Genomic DNA, 25,619 nt, shown 5'->3' with positions numbered 1-25,619 from the left:
ATATTTTTATAAATATAACAATTGTGATGTTTCAAAGTATGTTTCAATATATTATGTTTTTTAAGTTTTTTTGAGATCAAAATAAAGTAAGTAAGCATGTCATACCAAATAATGATTTTTTAATTTTATCATTTACTATTGTCAATACCAGACACACTTCCCGTCACTATAAGAAGTAATTGGTTATAATATTTTAGATCATACTTTTATATTGGATCATTTGGATCAAAATTACTATCTTTACTGTAAATTCTCTTACATTTACGTATATACCTAACTATATTTATGCACGACGTGTACAGTCTAAAGCTATTTACTATCAGCTGAGATCGTGTTTCAGCTGTCTCAGTCTGCGTATTATTTTCGCAGTGTTAACATTTTATAATATTTTTTAAAATAGAAAATTAAATTGTCCATAGAAGTTTGGAAAGGCCGAGTGATTTGTTAGTATCGAACGCATACACATTTCGATGTATCAGACATCGGGTGGATGGATATTTTCTATGGAGGTTCTGTAAAAAACAGTTTATGTCTGCAGTATCAACTGATAATACCATTCTAGAAAATGATAGTGAGTATAACCACTCTGTAGATTCAATTAAATGTAATTTGTTCAATTTTTTTTAAGTATGTACATTTGAGTAAATGCATTTTTATGTGTTTTTAAATATTAAAAATAATTATAAAGTAATTGAGATTTCTAATAAGCGATTTGGTAACGGCACATCCAATATCACAAGTGCAATCCTATGCCTTTGAATAGTCAAAATCATGTTCTTTGTTATTCCAGCACTACGCGCGATCGTATACCCAAAAGGTAAAGCGCGAATTTCAATTTTCGTCATTGTTTATTTTATTTATATTGTCTATTAATATTTATAATATTATAATATGGCTAACTATATGCGTAATGGTCTAATTTCACACTGTTCATAGAAATGTGGTATAGAAACGCTATACACTACTAAACTATCCCGGTGAAATACAATGACTTCAACCAATAATAGTCATGATCAAGTCAATGACTTGATCGATTTGTTAGTTTTAGTGTTGACACTCATAATAATATAAACTAGAACATAAATATAATTTATTTTATTTAAAAAAAAAAAATAGATATTTATTTTTTTGCAGTCAATGTAAATTACAAAATATAATTGTTTTAGAAATAAAAAAACATAATAAGACGTTAATTTATGTTAAATTTAAACATGAAAAATATGAATTTTTAGGACATACTATTGTTAAAAAAAATATGGAGTTTTCGTTGTCTTATTAGAATTTTATACGAAACTTGCGTACGCGATATTCCAATATAATTAACAATTGCATTTTATTTATTTATTTGATATTGATACAGACGCATACATGTACAGATACAGATACAATCCAGCTATAATACTTTTTTTAGAGTTAAACTGCTAAGTTATGATTAGTTAAGTTTTTGGAACCTGGATGACTTCAATGAAGAAACCACTTATGTATACCTAACCCACTTATATTGTTATAATTTTGTAACATATTAATTTTATTATATTTCAAAGATAATTCAAACATATCGAAATAATTTTAGTAAGAAATATTTAAATAATGCGAATTTAAACTTAGGTAGGTATACGTGGTATTATAATCAAATATTTAGACAGCTATTAATATAATATTATTTAAAATATTCATTTTTATATTATAATAATATTTTCAGAATAAAAAAATGAATATAGGTTAATAATAATAGTTTTGTAATTAAATTTTGACATCTATCAAACATTAACATTACGAAAACGCTATCCGGAATTATTCAACCACCAAATTACAGTCTACAGAACATGTCAAAAATAATTATTGATACGTATCGTTGTAGTGACAAAAACCACTTACTACTTATGTGAATTCTCTGAGCTACAATATCAGATGTGTTACGAATTCATAAAATACTGTTAGAATAGCATTAATTTATATAAAATATTAAATAGATAGTTATTTGTGGATTTATTAATATACATAATTACAATATCTAAAAGTAGGTTCCATTGTCATTTCTGAACAAAATAAAACCACCACTTCCAGATCGAGTAAAGAGTTAATTTAACGTTACACGATTTGTAAGTATCAGAATAATAATATTACTATTGTAGTATTAAGGTTCCTAACACCGCTTATCCATAAACAATGCAACATAAAAATAATTTTAAAAAAAAATTAACTGAAAATGTTTATTAAGTTTTATACTGATTTTGTAATATTATTTCTATTGTATAATATTGACGATAAAACAGGTAATTATAGTCAAAAAGGCTTCACTTTATTGTAATACAGGTATATTATGAATTAATATCTTGGCGAAATACAAGACGATAAGTAAATTTATTTTCAATTATAATATAATAACATAAGTATGAATTAACGAATTCAACCAATATATGAAATGTAAAAGATAAATATTGCCACACTATATAATATAAAATATATATTATATTATAAAATGTAATCATACAGTTATTTATCGAAACACTGCACAAGAATTATTTAAAATGTATACACTACACAATTTCAGTACATACTATCAGTATTCATTGACATCACTTTGGTCGTAGATACACATACCGGATCATCTTCTCCACACATTTCGATTAATGTAAGTATCATAAATATTATTATATTTATAGGTGAATAGATGATTATGTATAATATAAAATATTAACCTTTATATTCTGTAAGCTTTAGAGAAAAGGTTCATTATATAAATTTTTATTTCATTATGACAAGATAATTTTATAATTTACATCAATAAAACCATTCATATTAAAACGATGTCAATAATTATTGTCTGTTGTAAACATGTAACTACAATAACTCTTTATTTGTTGTTTTAATATTAAAAACATTATTTGAAAAAGACAATAGAGTCCTTTTTTTTTTCCTCTATTATATTATGTTAAATTTAAATAATTTAATTGTTTACACATTTTATTTTTAACAATATTTATATGTTATACAGGTTATACAAAATATAAAAATAATAATAAATGAAAAAAAATAAGTAAATAATAATGATTTTAAAGTAAATTTAAAGTAAATTTATTGTATGTTTGTTTGTTGCTTAAAAGAAAAAATCTGTTCATTATAGACTTTTCTAGCAAATTCAAACATTCACTATCAAAAATTGTTAAAAACTACATTTTATATTCGTATATACTATTAAATAATATTATAATCATGTATTTATGTGAATACGAATAGTGTTGGCATTTTTTGTGTCCACAATCATAATATTCATACATTTTAGTTGACAATAACTGCCTGCTTTACGTTATTTAACAGCACTATACTCATCGCGTTTTGTTTATCTCCGAAATATGGCACAGAACATTAATTGATACATTAATATGATTAATATTTTTAATTTTATATTTAATTAATTATTTTAATTTTTTACTTACATTTGGCACCCGGTTACTTATCAATAGTGGTTACTGGTTTGGGCGTTTGTGGCACTAACAAAATAAAAAAAATGCTTGACTTATACCAGGTTACATGAATAATTGATTGATTTAATACTATAATAAAATTTACTGGATTAACCACAGGTCACTGAATCATATTAAGGGGTCATTGGTTCAATACTGATTCATTTAGGGTACTAATTTTTCATGCAATCAGAAATTTGTGTTGTACAAAAGTATTTTATTTTTTTTTTTTAACTGTTACATTTATAATATTTTAAGTAATACATTCTACGAATATTACTTACATGTATGAATATAACATAAAATATTAAATACTTCAGCTTTTACGATCAATGTAAACGACGCAAAGCTTGACTTAATGAACAATGATAGAACGGGGAGGGAGGTCACACGAGGAATTTGTACCTAAATGGATGTAGTCAATTTACACCAACATTTTTAAACTGCGTTTTTAATTTGCATCATCTCACCTAGGTTAGGTATTTACTATCGAATGAATAATCGCACAAGCTTCGATAGTAAAGTATAATGTTATATTGAGTTATGAGAAACTAAAGACACAGGATATTTTACTTACAGATCCTTAATGGTTATTTCACATAATATCATTTATTAAGTATATTCACAGTTCTACGGTAAGTCTATCAGTATATTTAATTAAAAGCTATACTGGATAGTAAACGAAAAGACTAAAGCTTAGGTTAGTAATTTAGTATACCTATTATAATATTATACCAGGCCCGGCTCAGGGGGTAGGCGACATAGACCCACGCCTAGGGCGGCATTTAACATTTTTATATTATAGATAAAAAGAAAAAAAAATAGATGTACCTAGTATGTAAAAGGTGACAAAACTTAAGTTTGTCTAGGTGTGTTTAAAAACTTGAACCGCGGTCCTGCTTAGACTCATGTATAAAAATATTAAAACATCAAAAATCGTTACCTAGTCAATATTTTTTTTATTAACGTTTTTTTTTTTTTTATATAAGCGTTTTAGGTACGTCAGAGTCTTTATACCTAAAAATATACCCTAGTATATAGGTTAGGTTATCAGTTAGTGGTATTTTTATTAATGAAAGGCTGAATTTTTTTACTATTTTCAATTTTTGCAAGCGCATTTTTGTGTTTATCTCTTCCGATATGTTGCTGAATATGGAATTTTTTCTCACTTGACACTTTGAAGTCACAAATTTTACAATATAAAATTATTCCATCGGTTGAAAAAATATTTTCATCGAATTCTGAAGCATACTTTTTCAACTTAGAATTGTGATTTTGTTTAACTTTTGGCATAATTAAAAAACAGAATAAAATAAACGCGTGGAAAAATTATTGAACAACAATTATTGCGATCGACAAAATGTGGGCGGACTGACGAACAGTCTTGAATCCACGCATTACGAACATATCTAAGTCTTTAAATAGGTGTACGGGTAATTTTATGGCCATACTAAATACTGGATAAGACGATATCGATAAATATTGCGAAGAATAAAACCCATTTTTAGCGATAATACGTAAGCTGTGTATAAAATTATAAAATCAACTGAAAAATTAAACAAACAAAAAAGGCATTTATAACTTTATAAGTAAAAAGGCAGAAAAAAAAGATCCATCGTCTAAGAAATTAAATGAAACACATTTTTGTATACAAATTATTTTTCTATTATGATTAATAAAAGAAAGTCATTTGCCTTCAAATCCGAACCCTACTTATTAGTATTTATTATTTAATATTGTTATTTTTACACTACCTATGCCCGTATGCCGAGGTATACCTAAACATAATTAATTAAGTTATTTTTATTAAACAATTCTGATTAATGGAACGAGAATTAAATTTAATATAATTTAATTTCCTATTCTACTATTCTAATAAATGTATATACAATATGCATCAGATTTCAATAATAATTTTATTTATAATTTAATTATTTATAAAATAACGTAACTTGGATTTTATTAAAAATAACTCGTTATTTATTAAGTTAATATCAATAAACATCAATTAAGTTAAAAATTAAGTTAATGAAAATTAAATTCAAAAAAGTTAAGTTAAAAAGTTAAAATTAACTTAACTTTAACTTTTTAACTCGTTTATGCCCAGGCTTGGTCTATAGAATCATCTTAAGTGGTCCATAAATTTAAAAATTAGAAGAAATTGAAGAATAAATACCAGAGATTAAATTTTAAATTATATGTATGTACATTTATAGATGATTTGAAGCAGTGGTTCCCAACCTTTTTCATTCTACGCCCCCCTTATAAATTTACTAAAATCTCATCTCCCCCCCCCCCCTTTAAATGTATAGTCGATTTTTTTTTTTTGTGAGGTGTATAAAATATAAATCATATAAAATTACTATATATTATACAAATATACAATATACAACTATTTACTTTTATTATTTTCATAATTTTAAAAATGTATTATAAATCACTTACGAAGTAATAATATTAAGTACCCATAAGAAAAAATTATTGAATATAAAAACAAACATTTTAATATAACATATTATTATACAAAACGACGGTATTAAAATCCTTGCAAAATTTCATATTGATATAATAACAATAAATGCTTTATTAAAAATTATACATAATCATTTATCTATTTATTATAATATAAAATGTATGCACTAACAATAAGCACACATATACTAATTATGTAGTTATAAAATATGGTGACTTATCAACAACTAATCCACAAACAAGTCGGCTGACGTTTTCAGGTAATGTTTCCAAGGACCAGGTATTTGTGTCGGGGTTGTATATTTCAACAGAATCCAAATCCAAACATTGTTCGTTACTTCCGCCCATAACATACAACAAACCATCTAACGTAATTACTACTGTATTAAAAATGTAATTTTAATTCAACACTTCATATTTAAAAAAATTTTCTTTAATAAAAAAAAATCATTATAATTACTAGGATTGTTTCGTGGAAAATGCATGTCGGCAATAAAAGACCAAACTCTGGAACAAGGTCTATAGACCTCTACACTTTTTAAACTTTCCTGTTCATGATCATAATTATCAATATTATGACCACCAACTGCATACATTACACCGTCTAACACTCCTACACCAACACCAGCGCGACATATAGACATTTCAGCAACTGGTGACCATGTATCAAGACTGGGATCATAAGATTCGACAGATTTCAAAACTGTTAAGGTATTCACATTTGTTTCAAAACCTCCTATCTATACAATTGTATTACACCTATAAAATTTATAACTAATCTAAAAGTAATAAAATAATAATTTACTGCATATAAAAGATTATTGAGTACTCCAACACCCAATTCCATTCTCGTAGTATTCATATTAGATATCATCCGCCATTTTTGAATACTTATATCAAAAACTTCTGCACTATTTAAAATATTATAAGATTCGCCGAGTCCGCCAACCTAACATTTAATATAATCTTATTAAAATGTAAAATATTAAATATGTTAAATACTTTAAATGTTGTGTGTGCATATTGATACACAATATTTTATATTTTATTAATAAATTAATGTAAGACCTAGACTAAGACTATAAGTGTATAAAATAAGAAATATTTGGTTAAAGTGTTATTTAGCATTTAGGTATTGTTAATTTTATTATAATAATAGTTAATTTATTTAATTTAATGTTTATCAAATGACTAATAAATAATGGGTTTATTACCTATAACTGTTATAGTATAGACAGTATAGTGTATACAAAACAGAAAAACTTACAGCATATAAACAATCATCTAATACACCAAATCCAGCCCAGGCTCTTGTAGTTAACATTCTAGCCATTGATACCCAACAAGGTGGTTGTAAAAATATATCAAGCATTTTAACAGATTTTGATTCAGATAATGTATTGTTTATAGCAAACACAAAACGTTCTTTTACTAAAGCTAGAACAACAAAAAAACCCCTCATACTTATTACTGGTGAAATCTGCCACAACTTAGTTACTGGGTCATACCAGTGGGATTTTGAATTACTGAACACTAAAATAACCTGATAAGATTTAATCAATAAAATAATTACAAAAATAAATTAATATAAATAGAACAATATTGTTGATACTTTATGTCCAGACTGTCTAGGTGTATTCCGAATGTTTTGCGGAATAGTGATATGCTGTTTTGTCTTGAGAATATTCAATTGAAAAGCTTCAATTATATAGTCTTTACCTAAAATAAATAATAGATAATTAATAATTATTATACATTAATTTAGGTTTATCATAAAAACTTATTTTTAAAAAAAAACATACATTTAGAGTTATTTTTTAGAAGAGGTTCCTGAAATACATTAACTGATATGTACTCTAAGGATAACAGTGGTAAACGTACATGTTCTATTAACTCAGACAAACTTTCATACCTATCGTCTATTTTATGTCTTGCCCAATTAATAACACATTCATATACCTATAAAAAACGAACACAACTAAATTAAAATAACATAAAATATTATTATATGATACTAGCGGCTCAAACTTTTTTTGCCTCCCTTAACATTCCATGACTGCTGTCCGTAACCAACAATATTATTTATAAAGAATTAAGAAAGACTTAAATATAAGTATTATAAGTAATAACATAATATGTAAGTTAATTAATCTTCGCTTAATTAATAATTAATAAATAATATACACTTAAATACATTATAAATACAATAAATACATTTTAATATAGGTACATACTTTTTCTTCAGATGAAATATTAAGTACGTTACTGGAAATTAGCTTAATCATTTCTTTTGAACTTAAAGATAGGAACTCATTATTTTTAATCACGTCTCTAAAAATAATGAACATTAATCTTAATACATTATACGTTTTATACTTTAATAACAAAACTATAAAATTAAATTAATTCATCATACTGAAAATGTTTTTTAATGTATGTTTCAGAACTTGATATTAATTCAGAACAGTGATGCAAATCAGCAAATGCTCTAATACTAAGACAATTTATAGGATCCAGTTGTAATTGTAAAAATTCAACACATGCATCTTTTACAAATTGTAACTGTAAAAAATTTGCAGCCGGTAATAAAACCTTGAAAGATTAGAAATAATGAATTTAAATTATTTTAATAAAAAGTCATTTAAAATCAAATATTATTTTTACCTTTACATTTTGTTCAGTAATTATGATTTTTCCAGTATAAATAAAGTCAACCAAGAGTTTTAAAGCAGTGGAATCTAACTCTTTTAAAGGAAATAGATTTGTCTTTATTTCATTAAATCTGTGGCTGAAATATGGACAAGCAGATACTAATATCAATTTATGTCCAGATACCAGTGTACCATCATCTGTTTGCAACCATATATCACATAAAACATCATCTCTAAAATCAAAATGTAGGTATTGCAATTTTTTATTTTAATAAAATTTACACCTCATATCTATCAACATACCGGCGTAAAGAATGTAGAACTTCAAATACGCTGACCATGTGAGAGCCATTCCTAAATGTCTTAGATTCATATTTGTTACTTGTGAGTGCACTATTTACACTCATGTTTTAACTTATAGAATAGGTACCTTAAATACATTAAACATTTGTAATATTATTGTATTTAATATATGAGAATAAATGGGTGATACATTTTAGTATATAAGTAGTAAAGACTACCACTTAGTTATAATAGTTGAAAGATTCCTATAAATATTAAACTGTAAAGAAATTATTGCATGTAAGTGCTAAATGCTTATATTATAATTGTATATGATAATTGATAAGTATTAATTTATTATTAAAAACTCCTAAATATAAGCTAGATTTGTATCACTAATGTTACGGACCACGTACTGTCCGTATACTGATATTACATATATGGTGTGATGACACATTTTAACATATAATATTTAATACAGGCATTAAATCTAGGAGACTGTTGTACAATACAAAATTATTATAACGCAATAAGTACTATTTTATTTTATCGATAATCTATTTTATGGTTTCTTCCTATCTTTAGTATAGCTAATGACTGGGCGTCAAGTGGGTTACTCAGTTAATCATAATATTATTATATATCAATATTGTACTATTGTATTATACTACAATAAAGGTATATTAATAAAATACTAGTAATAGGTACTTATAACTTATATATTGCTTCACCCGTATGGCCGTATGTGTTATCTCCGTCTTACAAATGTAAGACATAGCAAAAACTGTATAGCGCGGTAAAGAACCGAGAAGGCTACTGTCATAACTAAGATAGAAATATTCACCACTAATAAAGAAGAACTTTGGCTGTGAAATTTAATTTTTATTTTTTCGTTATCGGAACTACAATAAAATTTATTTGAGTTTAAAGATAATCGATTTTGAAACAATAATTACTTTTTTAGTATAAGTAGTAATAATGACTTATAAGTTATTATTAAGAAAAAAACCTTTAGAACGAGCTTAAATTTAATGTGTCAATTAACCGATTGTTTCAAACGAAAAATTGATTTTGATTATTATGAAAAAAAATATATTTACTATGAACAAAAAAATGAATTGTTTTAAATGTTATGTAAAATATGTATTTATCGATGTCTATTTTTTTGCATCGATTAACTTGATTACTATGCTCTCGTGACTCGTAAAAAATAATATTTCTCAAACCTCAAAATTGAAACACTAACTGCCACACCGAAATTGAACTGAAAATATAACAGTAGCGTCTGTAGCGAGCGTAGTAGGTATAGGTACTGCTATACTTATAATAAAAAAACAGTAAAAATAAACAAAATTAGATAGATTAATATAATTCATTGTCGATACGCAACGACAATAAAGATAAAATTATTAAGTACCGTAGTAATATAGTAGTACCATCAACCTTGGCTATAAATATTTTAATAATCCGATTGATTTTCAATGTTTTAAATTTTAATATTATATTATAATATATAATATACAAGTCCATTCCTAGTTATTTTATTTCAATAACGCGATTATATCAATTTTATTATTCGTGTTCCTAATAAGTAACTTCTCTGTACTGATTTAAATGTTAGATTCTGAATGAAATTAATGTGATAAATGTATTGATTTTACAATGATGTGTTTTTTTTTTTTTGCTTTTTTTTGTGTTTGTGTACACCATAACTTGTCAAAATGATACTTCAATCTCAAACTTCGGGGGTGGTTTCCGGTGGCAAAGTGAATATCCTTGGTGCATTATATAAGTTCAAATTAAGAATTTTCCAACAGTTTTAAAAAAAATCTTTTTATATGGTTATAGGTTTTAACTCAAAAACAAATCACTGTAAGTATTTGAAATTTTCATCAAATGTTTGTATAAGTGTTGTCTATTTACTGCTAAATTTTCAAAATATAACCTAACCTAACCCAAACTACTAGGTTTGAATTTTTAAAAGCCAAGAAATATCACCAAATGCTATAAACCTGCAATGGCACTTCCATGTATTTTAACACAATATGTTTAGAGTTTAAATCACTTTTTCCATATCCTATCTTTTTACTTTACTTTTTTTTGTTTTAACTGACTACTTCTTTATCTATACAAATGTTAAAGTTTTATTTTTATACCTACGATTATCATGAATACGATGGCGTAATGCCGTAATGGCATTATTTGTTTTATTCGTCGAGAAAGGGGGCTCAAATTGTTATATAAGTTCGAGATAGATGTATGTAAGATACTATCCTTACCAATTTACCAACTGGTTCTTATTGTTTAGTAAATTAGTTTAAATGTATTGTTCTTATTGTATAATTATTATTTAATTATATATTAATATAATTTACTTACTGATTTCATACAGAGTTGTCTGTGATAAGTTAAATAATGCCAGTAGATTTACTCTGTATCATGAGCGTCCCCATGGGGGAGGCAAGATGAGGCACTTGCCCCACTCCTGGAATAAAGTTATTTCCACAGCAATTGGTAAAATTCTCAATGAAAAATGAGCTAAAAAGTTTATAATAAACATTTGGTTCAATATATATTTTTGACTTAATGTGTACTTAGTTCTTAGTAAATATACACAATATATGAATATTTTGTGTCATACAAGCGCCTGATTTAGGTTAATACCTAACGACGTTTGGCCTCATATTATTTGTTGATTATTCTAAAATTTTTAAAGACCACATTTTGTAAAGATTTTAACACAATTTAAAACATTTTTTAAAGAATTAAAAAATTTTAATTTTAAAGTTTTTGTACAGGGACAAGGATTTTTTCAAAAAGTGTAGTGATTACCTACTTTTAAAATAATTTTATTTCATTTTACGTTACATAGTTACATCTATAGCACACGTTTATCTTAGTCGTTTTTATAGACTAAATTTTAAATACATTGATAATATGTATGCATTTTTTCATAATTATCAATTATTATATTTATTTTACATAGACCCTTTTTTAACAATTTGATTTACATATGTTGTTTGCTGGACCGATTTTGCACGAGTAGAAATTTTTTTTTGATATTTTACAAATCTTTTTCCCCACCGCATTGTTGATCTACACTCCATTGACCGGTAATACTGAAACGCGGCTGTTGTTTTGAATGATTTTGTCTATGATTTCTTTTGTTAATACACTGATTTTCGCGCCCGTATCCACTATAGTAACTGCACAGATTCGTCCTCGATTCTGCATTGTAAGTACGAACTGACCGTTTTACCGTTTACAGGTATGCTATTTACTGCGTGCGTTATTTTATCATTACTACCTTCATTTGTTTCTGCTCGTGTTTCTTCAACTACCTCCACATTGACTTGATTAATTTGTTGGTTGCTTTTTTGTGGTGAGTATTGATTATTCTGTTTATTATTCCATTTATTGTTTTGTGATCAATATTCTATAGTTATGCTACCATTTTGACGGTTATTTTCTTGCATGCAAGTTTTAAAATATAGAAATAACATACATTGGGCAATTTTTTTAAGAATAATTTTGTTATATAATTCTTACGTGTTGTTTCACTCGATGAAAATTTGTCGATGAAGTTCCCAATGAACTCTTGTTTTTATTTTTTAATAATTTAATTTTTTCTACGGGAGCCGTTTAGGAATTAACCTGTTTGTTAGACCTTTTTTAACGAAAGCCGCCGTTTGAGATCCGACGGTTAATGGGCCTCTTTCCTCAATCATGTCACTAGTGTTAATTTTTTATTAATTATTTTCATATTTACTAATTGTTCTTTATACTGTACAGATTAAAGGTAAAGGCAATGATATCAAAGAATTCAAAATATTTATATTATATAATTTGTATATATATTTGTATTTAATTATACAAGTAGATAGGTACCTGCATGGTTAGCCGGTTAGGTATATATATAAACTTATAACAAAATATAATTTTAATATGTATACAATATATATATATGTATGTATATAGTTAGATAATACATATACATGAATCATTATTTATTGTTTATTAGTTTATTACATACTAAGGGCTGGTAAAACTCGATCGTTGGTGTTTGGAAACCGAATCCGGCGTCTTCGAGTTGGCCGAGTAAAAATCCTTTCGCTTAGTTGGTGAGTTTTGGGTGTCTGTAAATCGGTCACTGTAATAATAAAGATACTTAGGTATACAAAACTATGAAATTGGAAATCTATACGACTTGCTTCTAAATTCTAATCTCTATATAACCAAGTAGAAAGAGTCTTGTTTTTCCCAAGGTATCCTTTAAAATATCTCTGTAAATCGTCGTTACAAATTATTTTTGTAAGGTAGGTTAGATACAAATGCAATTTGAAACATCTAAACCAACGTCAGAAGAAATATAGTTAGGAATAATGAATCTTGGAACAAAAATACCTATGATATTCTTGAAATTTAAAAGTTTTGGTTAGTGATTAGTGATTGGTATAAATAGATTGTGGAACAATTGGTTATTGGAATAAAAAAGTGTCGGAACAAATATTGGTATAATTAGAATTTAGCCACCACCTGATTTTTTCTATTTTTTTTTTTTTTTGATACATGTATTTCAACGAGTTAAGAACGATGGTGTAAAAAAAAATATATTTCTCAAAACAAAAATATATGTAGGTATTGTTACGAGCGGACCGTCCGTTTCTAATGTCGAGAAATTTTATTAGATTTGCTTAGGTTAATTCAAGTCAAATGAGTTGTTTATTTTAGTACAACACAGGTTAGTACAATAGTACCTATTTAAAAAGTGCAATAGTGAGACTTGATAGGCTTGAAAGTGTTGTGGGCAGTGGGCCAGTGGCGTAACGGAGGGCCCGCCGACCCCGCGTTGTGACTTGCGGGGAGACCCACGGTAATTAAGGACCTTCGGTTATAGCAAAGAACAAACGTTATAGAGTTATATTTGATATAATAATATACTAGGGGCCCATTTTTAACAATTTTTTATTTTTGCGGGGGAGCCAAATTTTTTTGTTACGCCACTGTTGTGGGCGCTGTGGAAGTGTGGACTATGGTACCTACATATTCTGCAAACGCTATACTGACTACGAACTTCTTCATAATAATTATCGTATACGAGGTAGGTATATCCGTTCCTCTTCTCCTATAGACAATAAGTCCCACGATTTAAACGCGCCGCCGCCATAGTCTCGCAGTTGCGTCTTAAAGGTCAATCCGCTGTGTATTAGTTTATAGTCAATAGGACCTTTTAAAATTGCGAGCTATTGATTTGTGTATGTTGGAGAGGTAGAACCCTGTTAGTAGGTACTTTTATAAATCACACATCATAAAATTATCGATAATGAATAATGATAAAACATTTGAAAAGCCTGTAGTGTTCGAGTACTATAATAGCGCTTATTATTGTAAAATAAAGATATCCTATTGTGCGATTTTTGAAAAATTATTGAGCCTGTTATAATCATAGACCTTGTACTATAATATTATACCGAGTATAAGGTCTATGGTTACAATACATTTTGGTTTTGGATAAATTTGAACAAATTGATTTTGGAACAACTCGACTGTGGAATAAAAGGTAGATTCCTAACCACCATCACTATGTAATATAATCAGTGATCACTCAATCATGTTCTTTAGATCAAAGTGGACTGATGATTTTGATAACGCGTTTAGTGCGTTACGCGTTGCTTTTGATATTTCAATTTTCTTTTTGAGAAAATCGTTGTTAATCTTTTAGTTAAAAAATCGTTCATCATCAACCCATTAATTAACCAGTAAATTTATAACCTCGAGTCACGTCAGTCATCTATACATTATGCCCAAAAATAAAGGTAAGTAATTCGTTCAGGCTTTCAATATTCAATTAATCAATCCAATGTTTTTAGCATACCTATATAATTATTTAACCACCTTATTTCATTTTAATTTTGTTTTTTTTTTTTTGTCTTTAGGAAAGGGAGGTAAAAATCGTAGGCGTGGTAAAAACGAAAATGAAACCGAAAAGCGTGAATTGGTATTCAAAGAAGACGGCCAAGGTAATAATATTTTATCAAATATTCATTATAATATGATGCATGTACTGATTTTAAAATAATTTTTCATTATGAATAATTCAGGGTAAATAGTGTAATAAAAATGTAGGATATAGGTAGTATTTAGACATTTTTTTGTATGTATTTAAAGAAATATAAAAGTACATAAACAGATTGATAAATATTATAACCTTGGAATTGTTTATACACACACATTGAACAATAAGACAAATAACTCAGATTTATGAAATATATTAAATATTAATTAAAAATAAATTATAACTTTACTGAATTAAAGAAATATTTTAAACGCTTTAATATTATATTATATGTATCAATTCAAATTTAAATAGTAGTTTTCCATTTAAATTACAATTAATAATTTTGCATTCACTCTTTTATAGTGAAATAATAGCCCCTCAAATTAAGGAATCATACATTTATATTTAATTTTATAACTGTGGTTACTTATTCAACGAAAATCAAAAGATAATATGTTCTATTACTTTTAATTTATTTAATACTTCTCAATTAATACAATTACTTTTTATTCTATTATTGATGATGTGTACAATAGCTATACTTTTTTTTTTTTTTGTATAGAATATGCTCAAGTTACCAAAATGTTGGGAAATGGTCGTTTAGAAGCCATGTGCTTTGATGGTGTCAAACGACTTTGTCACATACGAGGAAAACTTAGGAAAAAGGTATTTAAATTTAATAACTATTGTAAATATTTATATTGTTTGTATCTAAATGATTAAGTCTCTTTCAATTTATTTTTAAAAGCGCTCATAACTCACAAATTTAAAAATTTAAGAAAAAACTGTCATTCAAACACAGATAATGTTTTTACCTTTTAAATTTATAATTGATGAATTCTCTCTCTAATATTAAAACTAACAGCATACAATTGGTATATTGATTGCAACATGCCAACATTTTCTATTTAATTATTTATAGGATGGAAACAAGATAATTAAATGAAAAACATATACTTAATTTTTTTATTATTATTATTATTATTATTTAATTTTGAAATAAATTTATTTTGTTCAATTTGTTGATTTTAGGTGTGGATTAATCAAGCTGATATAGTATTAATAGGTTTACGTGAATATCAAGACACAAAAGCTGATGTAATTTTGAAGTATACACCAGATGAAGCTCGTAACTTGAAAACATATGGAGAATTTCCTGAAACTGGTAAAAATGATTTCATTACTTTGTTTATAAAGATGTTTAAAATATAATTGACGTACAAATGTATTTTCTTTAGTTCGCATCAATGATACAGTCACATTTGTTGATGATGGATTGGATGAAGATATTGAATTCGGAGATGATATTAGCGATGACGAAGAAGCAGACAATGCTGTTGATAATGTAAGATCAATAAAATTATATTAACATAATTAATTATTCTGGTTAAAAAGAACAATTTTTTAATTTTCAGATTTAAATTTATTTCAAATAGTATGTTAGCTGTACGGTGATGTCATTTGTCTAAGAATCAGATTATAATCAACAACAAATTTAAATAAATATATACTTACATGATGATTAATTTGTGTGTGTCTATACTCTGTATGTGTTTTGATCTTATGATATTATTTCTTCAAAATTTGATACAAATAGAATTTATTTAATTGTACCTAATAATTCTTTAGAAAAAATATTTAATTTATCAGATACAGGTTCCTTTAAATTATAATTATTAATTAATAATTGCTATTTTTTTATACATATATTATATCAGTGTAATAAATAAGATAACAAATTAATATTTTCTTTTATTCAGATATAAATTTAATTGTTAGTGTCAACAAATTATTTGGGGTAAAAACTGGAGTATATTTTATATTACATGTTGCGTGATGTATATTAATATAAAATATTAAAGTAATTAAGAAATACAACAAAAATTTCACAAGAAATTTGTTTTGATAAAAACAGTGAACAAAAATATGATCAGTTGTATTCTAACATTAGTTACTCTGTTGAATTAAAATTATAAAATGTAAACAAATTAGGTTCATTCTGTTCATTGTGAAAATATTTTCATATATATAATAATTTTTCCATTTATTATGTACTCTGTCCTTGGGTGTTTATAATTAAAAAGAAAATTACAATTTAACTTGTGTATAAATGTATAATAGATAATGAAGGCTATTGCTTAATGCTTAGTATACAGTAACCTATTCTTTACTCAATGGTATCAACACATTGTATATTCAAAATCAATGACAATATAGATGATAGTTTTGAAATGCTAAAACACGAATGCCAGTACTATAGCACGCTGCTAAAGTTTAGTACTTAAATAACTAAACCCATAACCATTTTCCTAAACTACAATTTTTTTTTTATCTAGATATTTTTGTAATTAAAAAAAATTAAAAATGTTTCTCTTTCTCATAAATAATGTTTTTGAATATGACATACTGATAAACATTGTACAGCAAAAACTAAATTGATTTTGTTAAAATTATTGAAGTCTGAACTTTGAAACTGAAGGACTAAACTAATGTGGTTTAAAAAACCCACAAAAACAAATTATTCTGTGAGTCTGTGATAGCCTAGAATAATATAATCATGACAAAATAAACTAAAAATAAAAATAAAATAATTTTGTCATGAATATAATAATATAATTATAGTAATAGTGTGATAGTGATAGTGGAATTCAACCAATTTTTAAACATTTTTAGGTTGTAGCAGCCACCACTGTATATCTTTTTTCCTCCATGACTTGCGGTAGTTTTAACCTTAAAAAATAACGGGTGTTGAATACACTTCCCAGTTTTTATATTATTCAATGTGTTGTTTGAAAACCAAAGTCTAACACGTGCGTGTATCATGTCTGTTTTACTAGTTGAGTATCGTGTTTATTGATTCAAATTTTTACTTTAATACAACTTATTTGTTGTGTATGGTTTACAACAGTTGACGGTCCAATTCAACATTAAATATGTTGGTTCTATTCGAAACTTCAGCCGGATACGCTATATTTAAGGTATATTGACGTTTTTATGTGCAGTACTATTCATCACCACGTTTATGTCTTCTAAAACTTCGATTATAATACTTTTCAGTTACTTGACGAAAACAAATTAAAAAATGTCAGCGATCTGTACAGCCACTTCGAGTCACCAGAAGCAACTACAAAAATGTAATTATGTGTTCTTATTTATTTTTTGTTTTCATTTAAATGTTTCTAGACTTGGTATTAGTATATTAAAAAGTTAAAATATTAATATTAATGCTAAAATAAATGTTGTTAACCTGATTAGTTTTAAATCAATTTTTAAGTATACCTATTATGCCTAAATTAGAACTGAAACTAGGAATTGTTTGTTTAGGTAGAAGTTTCAACTGTTTGATTACTTTATGTACCTGTTAACACTAATTATTGGTCAACTATTCACTTTAATTACCAGTTTTAATCCCCAATCTGATCTGTTTGTAAATTTGATAAATTATTTTTGAAGTTAGGTCAACTCTCAAGAACTAGGTAAATGAAACCCACATGTCTCCATCATTCACTTTACTGATGCAATTTTGTACATCAGACATGGAATGTCAATTAATAAAACTTGAAAAATTTGGTGATTGTAAGCAGTGTTGTACATTTAATTTTATTTTGAAGGGAGGAAAGAGATTAAATTATAAATTTAAAAACATGAATATTTTGATAATGGCATGTAGCTTATAAACACTAGTATCCTTCAGGCCACACCACAATGCTTATTTTCTAACATATTTTAGACACTATCTAATAATTAAATAATTTTATAAAAAATGGAAGATTTCAATTATGAATATTATGAACGATAGTTATTTCATCATAGTCAAATACTAAACTTTAAACATGCTAACATTTAAAGTCTAAATGTTAATATTGAAATTTTTTATCAAGAAAATATATACAATACATTATGTCTACTTACTTGAAATACTTGGTACAAGTATTATTTTTAGTTCTTTTTATTAATGTACATTTTTAATCTTAATTATTTATATAATTAAATATTAGAAAATTATTATTTAAATTACAGTATAAAGCTAAAACATTTTCAAAAATTTGATGACACCACAGAAGCTTTAGCGTCAGCTGCTTCCTTAATTGAAGGAAAATTATGCAAATCCCTAAAGAAAGTAAGTCTAAATCAAATTTTAAATCTTAAGATTATTATATATATTGTTTCAATTTTCAGGTTATTAAATCACATGTCAACAGTAGTGATTCATTAATGGTTGCTGACCCAAAACTTGGTGCAGCTATTAAAGAAAAATTTAATATCAGTTGTGTTTCAAGTTCTTCTGCAGCAGATTTATTACGATGCATTCGGTCTCAGTTTGAAAATTTATTGGTTGGTCTTCCTAAAAAAGACTTAACTGCTATGTCCTTAGGTCTTGCTCATAGGTAATATATATATTTTAATAATTTATTTGCATTTCGGTTTAAAAATGTATTTATTTTTTATAGTTTGTCACGATATAAGCTAAAATTTAGCCCAGATAAAATTGATACAATGATTGTTCAAGCAATTGGACTATTGGATGAACTTGATAAAGAAGTAAATAATTACATTATGCGATGTAGAGAATGGTATGGTTGGCATTTCCCAGAGCTTGGAAAGATTCTTACAGACAATTTAGAATATGTTAAAACAATCAAAACACTTGGTAAGCTATGATAAACTGGTATTCTATGATCTACTAAATTCTTTTTTGTACTTTTTTATTAATTACATAATTCAGTCATATATAAATATTTTACTTTGATTAGGTATGAGAGAAAATGCCAAATCAATAGATTTATCTTCAATTTTAAGTCCTGCTTTAGAGGACCAAGTTAAGACTGCTGCAGAAATATCTATGGGAACTGAGATTGCTGAAGATGATATACAGCATATAGTACAAATGTGTGATGAGGTAGTTTTCATTATTCTGCGATACATATCTATTTATTTTATATAAATTATTATAAAAACATTTTTTGTTAAAGAATTTATTTAAAAAAAATTTTTTTAATTTTTGATTTTCTTAAACTAATTAAATGTTTTAGATATTAGATATATCCACTTACCGAGCATCGCTATCTGATTATTTAAAATCTCGAATGATGGCTGTAGCACCCAATGTAACTGTACTTCTTGGTGATCTAGTTGGAGCTAGAATGTTGGCTCAAGGAGGTGATTATTTTTCTTCAATTTTATAATATCCGCATTTATAATTTGTGGTTTTGATTTACAGGATCTTTAGTAAATGTTGCTAAAATGCCTGCATCCACGATTCAACTTTGTGGTGCTGAAAAAGCATTATTTAGAGCTTTGAAAAAGAAACACGATACACCTAAATATGGTCTTATTTATCATTCCAGCTTGGTTGGTCGAGCAACTGCTAAAGTTAAAGGAAGGGTACATATGATTACTAAAAAACAGAAGACAAATTTTAATGTTAGCCCAATAGTATTTATTAATTCTTTTTTTTACATGTTTTATATCTAGATGTCTCGTATGTTAGCAGCAAAAGTGGCTCTTGCTGCACGGTTTGATGCATTTGGCGAATCTGAAACAATTAATTTAGATTTGGGTACTAATCATTTGGCTAATTTAGAATATAAACTTCGTCTTATGGAAGAAGGTTCTATGACAAGAATAAGTGGAACTGCTAAAGCAAAAGCTAAATTTGAAAAATATCAAGTTAAAAGGTAAATGAATTATTGTTGTTTTTTTTTTTTTTTTAATAACTTATTGAATTTATATTCTATTTGTAGAGAAATAGTACAGTATTCGGCTGCAGCTGATTCTACTATTCCTAGTAATAAACGTAAAATAGAAGACGCCGATATAAAAGAAGAATATTCAGAGGCTGCGATTAAAAAAGATATCAAACAAGAACCAGAAGGTAAAGTTTTATAAAACTTAATTTTCTTTTCTTTTTTTTAACAATTTGTATGTAAACTATAGCCCAACAACCTCCAAAAAAGAAGAAGAAGAAAAATAAGGATCAAACTAATGGTGAAGATAAATCCATTAATAATGGTGCGGATATTTCTGTTAAAAGTGAACAAGAATCGATATTAACTGAGGGTATGTACAACAATTTGTAATACTTTTGAAATTATTTTGAATATTGGTTACTTAATAGTCATTAACTAAATCACTTGAGTTATGAGTTATGATAAACTATAAAAATCAATAAATTCATAATTTACTAAATGTAAAATTAATTGTTTATAATTTTATTTTTATTTTTTAAAGAGCAAACACCAAAATCTAAAAAGAAGAAGAAGAAGAGAGAACTTCAAGAAGAGTCGGTAACAGAAGAGAATGTAGTTGGTATGTATGGTTTATTCAATGTTATTAGTTATTACTATAGTCGAGGACACGAAAAGTGGCGTGTGACCGACGCGATCCAAGCGGTTAAATCGTCTAATGAGTTCTTAAATGGCCAAAACCAATTGCTGCGCTTTTTCAAAAATATTTATAATAATAAAAACCAAAACAACAAAGTCGTACTATAAATTTAAAAAATATTATTTAAAAACATCTTAACAACATTATATACACAATTTTCATTTAATTTCGTAATTAGTCACAAAATATGTCTTCATCGTCACTCGAGTCACTATCACCTGGTGATATAGTCAATATAATTGGTTCTAATATGGCATCCCTGTGAACTTCTCTTTCGTAGTCTTGGGATTGAATCGTTTCTGCATGTCGTACACATTTCTCCCAGTCTTGCACAGTCACTGAATCTAACGCTTCATGAGTCAAGGGTTCAATGTCTACCATCTTAAAAGTGTTGTTTTTTTTGGCAACTTTGTTTTTAACTTGAGCCCAAATCAACTCAATAGGGTTGTACTGGCAGTGGTAGGGAGGAAGTCGTATAACCTCATGACCTTTTTCTAATGCTAACTCATCAAGTAGATACGACTTTTCACGTAGTATTATATTTTTTACTTTCATTTTGAGTTCGGCCAATGTTTTTAAATTACTGTAAGGAATATTTTTATCTTTAAGCCATTTTTGTACATACGATTTTCTAGAATTACTCTTAGGATAATTCTCAGCCAAGGTCGAATGATATAATGCGTTATCCATTACAATAATAGAGGGCTCTTCAAGATGATTGAGTAATTGAAGAAACCATTTATTGTACACCTTGGCATTCATTTGGTTATGATTGTCTATAGTATTACCAGTGTTACTACGAAAAACTAATTTAGAATCTTTAATGAAACTGTAGCGGGGGCATCCTGCGTGACATACAATCAGTTGACCACTCTTGCCAAGTGGAACCTTTAACCCTTCTGTACCTTGATTGCTCTGCCAAACAATGTATCATGAGTGATTTTGATTAACCCAAGTCTCATCAACATATACAACAGGGCGACTATCGTTATTTTTACGCAGTGTTTTTCTGAGAAATGTGCATCATAGAGCAACTATGTCTAAACGCTCCATTATAAATTTGCGCCGTCATTACACTTCTTAAATAAAAAATTCAAATTTTTAAGAAATCATCGTATTGACCTAACACTTCCGGTGTAATCATTTTTTTTCACGGTAAGCATTAAGGATTGATAAGGTAGTCGGGTACTCACCTTTATCATAAAAGTCGTAAATAATTCTCCTGACTTATATCTCCATCAAAATAAAATCGTCTAATTCGGTTTGAATTTTCACGCATTTATATGTCTTACGCGGAGATTTAAAAGTATGGAACAACTTGTTGTTCATCTTGGGTATGAGCACATTTAAAAAAGTCAGGCGTCAAATTAGGTTTTTTAGATAGATTTTTTAAAAACATATACATGCTATATATAATTTTTTTAGATTGACTATGTATATCTTTATCATTAAAAGACATTTTATAAAATTATAAAATAGTAGCACAGTAAATAAACCGCTGAAACGCACACGCAAAATACACTAACCACGAATGTAACTACTCGTCAACCACTTTCGAGCTACTAAAGGTACATAGGTTAAGGTATTTCATTGTACATTTTGTATGAATACAACCCCTAGTTCCCCACACCATGCAAGGTATAATAACAGCTGCAACAAACAACCTTAAAGCCGTAGAATCAAAATAAGAAACCGTATTTTGTTTATGATGTGTACAATGCACAAAATGTTATGCTGCTCACGTGAAATACGCCGCATGTTGAGCACCACAGGCCGGGTACGGGTCGGGGTACAATGAAGGTCACACACCACTTTTCGTGTCCCCGACTACAAGTATTTTAATCTACATGATAAATTATGGTTTTAAAAATTTTTGTTATTTTATGATTTTATCCAGTTTAAATTTCAAATTATGTATGTTTTATTGGTTTTTATTTAATATTTATATGAAGTTTATAATTTTTTGGTCTATTACTTAAAGTTTAAGTCCTTTATACGGACACGAAAGATAAATGAAATATTTTATGAAAAAAAATAACCAATGTATATATAATTCTTGACCTGAACAGTTGAGTGCAATATAGCAATATTTTGTATTCAGCCTAGTTAAGCTTGTGGGTAACTTAATAATTATATTTCAAATTTTAAAGCGTAATATGTTTGTTTATTGGTTTTATAAGGTTTTTAAAATACATTTTGTAATTATAACTTAAAATTTGTAGAGATGGAAAGATATTCTAAATCCTAAAAAAATGATGAACAATTACAGATAATGTTCTTAACTAAAAGTTTGATAGTTTGTTAATTCTTTAACCCAAGATTGGTTCTACTGAATGTTTTTGTGTGTAAATTAAAGAGAAAATAAGTGGGGTACTTTCATCATTCTAATATTGGTTATTAATCAATAATCTGTCTTTTCTTTAGAAAATGTACCTAAAAAGAAGAAGAAATCACTTGTCGTTGATACTTCAGTTACTGAAGTAGTTAGTAAGTAACACTGTGCAATTATAATTTGAACTTACATTCATCATTAATTATCATTTTATTTCTAGCTGAATCAGGAAAAAAGAAAAAGAAAAATAAGAGTCAAATAGAAGAAACTGAAGCTATTGGTATGATGAATTACTTGTTTTTTGTTGTTGGTTATTATTAATTAATGTTTTTTTTTTTCATTAGAAAATTCTCCCAAAAAAAAAAAGAAATCCATTGTTGCTGATACTTCAGTCGATGAAGTAGTTAGTAAGTAGATTCAGATTTAAATATTTTTATTTTGTGTTTTTAAATATGACAATTTTTTTTACAGCTGAATCAGGTAAAAAGAAGAAGAAGAAGAAGAAAGATCAATAGTCTATTTAATTTTTACTATTGAATATTATTTTATCGATTCCATCAATATTCATTTTGTACAATTTTTAAAATATTATATTGTGACAAATATATACTTAACAAAATTGATACACAATTTAAATATATATGTTGTTTTTTTTTTTACTGGAACATAAATACATTTGTACTCTATTTGTGAGATCTAATTTTATGGTCTTGTGCCATCTATAGATAAATGAAAATTATTTTAACTTAAATACTGTTATTTTAACTTAAATACTGCAGTATACTGTAATACATTCATGGTGATTGGTCCAAATGTAGTGTGTACAAATAGTTCTAAATTTCTTAAATATATTTTTACATTATTTGATGTCGATACACATACATATTTAATTAATTTAATTTCTTAAGCAAAATATATTTTAGAGTACTTTAATAAGTGAAGTGATGTGAAAACATCATTCACCAATGATAATATTTATGCAATAAATATGATATACCTTGTGATTCAAAATCCTAAAAAAAATGTATGATATAGTTCTATTTCCAATTTATTAGTATGCTGTTGCAGGATAACAACATATTTGTTATCGGACAATTTTTGATATTTTATTATTTTTTTTTTAATTGAAAAACAAATAACCATAGATAACTGAAATTTTCATCAGATATGTATAATATCATTTCCTTTAAATGGTGGGATTTTGAAAATATTTCATCTCTTCGAGTTATAGAGTTATCTAATCGAGATTATCTTTTTTTATTGTTAATTTCTTGTTGGATTATTTCTTCAACAGTAGATATTTTTTGTTTCTCAGATTTACGACTGCTTGATTTGGATATCAAGAGCCGGCTGTACTTAAAACAATTTTAATTGAAGCAACAATTGGTTTTTTAATAATATTAAATTTTAAATTTAAAGACAATTTTTTCATCTTCTTCCCTGATAAGCTCTTTTGTATTTCCATCTACGGGTTGTTTCTCTGTAGATTCTTTTTTTTGGCCTTCTCGAATTTGACGTTGTAAAAAGTCCATTTCACGTTCTTTATCATCTTTTTCTGCTTTTTCTTTTCTTCAAGTTCGATTGTAGCTGGATCACGGTCAATGTATGTTATAAACCATCCTTCATCTGTCTCATCAACCACACACTTACCTAAAAATAAAATTAGAACACAATTAATGTAAGTAAATAATATACCTATTTATATTTTGAATAATTTTGAAAATGGTTTTTAAATCATCAAACTTGGACATCATATAGCAGAGGTGGCAAAACGGTTAATCACGGACAATTTCTTAGTCGATCATGTTAGAATTTAATTTCAGGGCCACGCACCTTTTTATATGTTTCTTAATAATTATAGTTATTCATTAATAAAAATAAATTCCTATAGAAGCCGATCCTCAAAGGTGAAGTATATTTTTAGTAGATCATGACAAAATTAATGACCGGCCAGGACACCGGTACATGCT

At 26.8% G+C, this 25,619-nt stretch overlaps 3 protein-coding genes across 9 annotated transcripts; 2 read left to right on the top strand and 1 right to left on the bottom strand.

Annotated features, from left to right (window-relative positions):
* Positions 1-5,816: 5,816 nt before the first annotated feature.
* LOC114122006 (kelch-like protein 2) lies at positions 5,817-10,186 on the bottom strand. 6 transcript variants are annotated; one of them, XM_027984543.2, is made up of 11 exons: positions 10,099-10,186; positions 8,894-9,020; positions 8,604-8,823; positions 8,356-8,531; positions 8,174-8,270; positions 7,742-7,898; positions 7,552-7,658; positions 7,207-7,482; positions 6,745-6,888; positions 6,400-6,679; positions 5,817-6,319 (listed from the first exon to the last, which is right to left on the bottom strand). In XM_027984543.2, the coding sequence occupies exons 2-11, from the start codon at positions 8,995-8,997 to the stop codon at positions 6,132-6,134; spliced, it is 1,749 nt and encodes a 582-aa protein (XP_027840344.1). In that variant the 5' UTR covers positions 8,998-9,020; positions 10,099-10,186; the 3' UTR covers positions 5,817-6,131. The 6 variants fall into 6 exon arrangements, with proteins under 6 accessions (XP_027840344.1, XP_027840345.1, XP_027840349.1 ...); XM_027984544.2 differs by lacking the exon at positions 10,099-10,186 and having other exon boundaries at positions 5,817-6,316; positions 8,894-9,639; XM_027984548.2 differs by lacking the exon at positions 10,099-10,186 and having other exon boundaries at positions 5,817-6,276; positions 8,894-9,639.
* A 3,813-nt stretch (positions 10,187-13,999) lies between these two features.
* On the top strand, positions 14,000-16,456 carry LOC114122007 (eukaryotic translation initiation factor 1A, X-chromosomal-like). Its single transcript, XM_027984549.1, has 7 exons — positions 14,000-14,432; positions 14,495-14,688; positions 14,809-14,892; positions 15,493-15,596; positions 15,963-16,095; positions 16,169-16,275; positions 16,346-16,456. Exons 2-7 carry the CDS (start codon positions 14,673-14,675, stop codon positions 16,349-16,351), a joined length of 450 nt encoding a protein of 149 aa, XP_027840350.1. The 5' UTR covers positions 14,000-14,432; positions 14,495-14,672; the 3' UTR covers positions 16,352-16,456.
* Positions 16,457-17,691: 1,235 nt separating this feature from the next.
* On the top strand, positions 17,692-24,285 carry LOC114121997 (nucleolar protein 58). 2 transcript variants are annotated; one of them, XM_027984530.2, is made up of 16 exons: positions 17,692-17,908; positions 17,988-18,064; positions 18,951-19,050; positions 19,110-19,318; positions 19,382-19,581; positions 19,685-19,830; positions 19,964-20,090; positions 20,152-20,315; positions 20,406-20,608; positions 20,675-20,805; positions 20,868-20,990; positions 21,162-21,239; positions 23,742-23,804; positions 23,870-23,929; positions 23,994-24,056; positions 24,121-24,285. In XM_027984530.2, the coding sequence occupies exons 1-16, from the start codon at positions 17,864-17,866 to the stop codon at positions 24,162-24,164; spliced, it is 1,833 nt and encodes a 610-aa protein (XP_027840331.2). In that variant the 5' UTR covers positions 17,692-17,863; the 3' UTR covers positions 24,165-24,285. The 2 variants fall into 2 exon arrangements, with proteins under 2 accessions (XP_027840331.2, XP_050056118.1); XM_050200161.1 differs by lacking the exons at positions 23,870-23,929; positions 23,994-24,056.
* Positions 24,286-25,619: the final 1,334 nt, after the last annotated feature.

This window comes from Aphis gossypii, chromosome 1 (genome assembly GCF_020184175.1).
Source record: "Aphis gossypii isolate Hap1 chromosome 1, ASM2018417v2, whole genome shotgun sequence".
NCBI classification, from domain to species: Eukaryota; Metazoa; Arthropoda; class Insecta; order Hemiptera; family Aphididae; genus Aphis; species Aphis gossypii.
The sequence above is the reverse complement of the archived record's forward strand: the minus strand, read 5'-3'. Positions and strand labels throughout refer to the sequence as shown.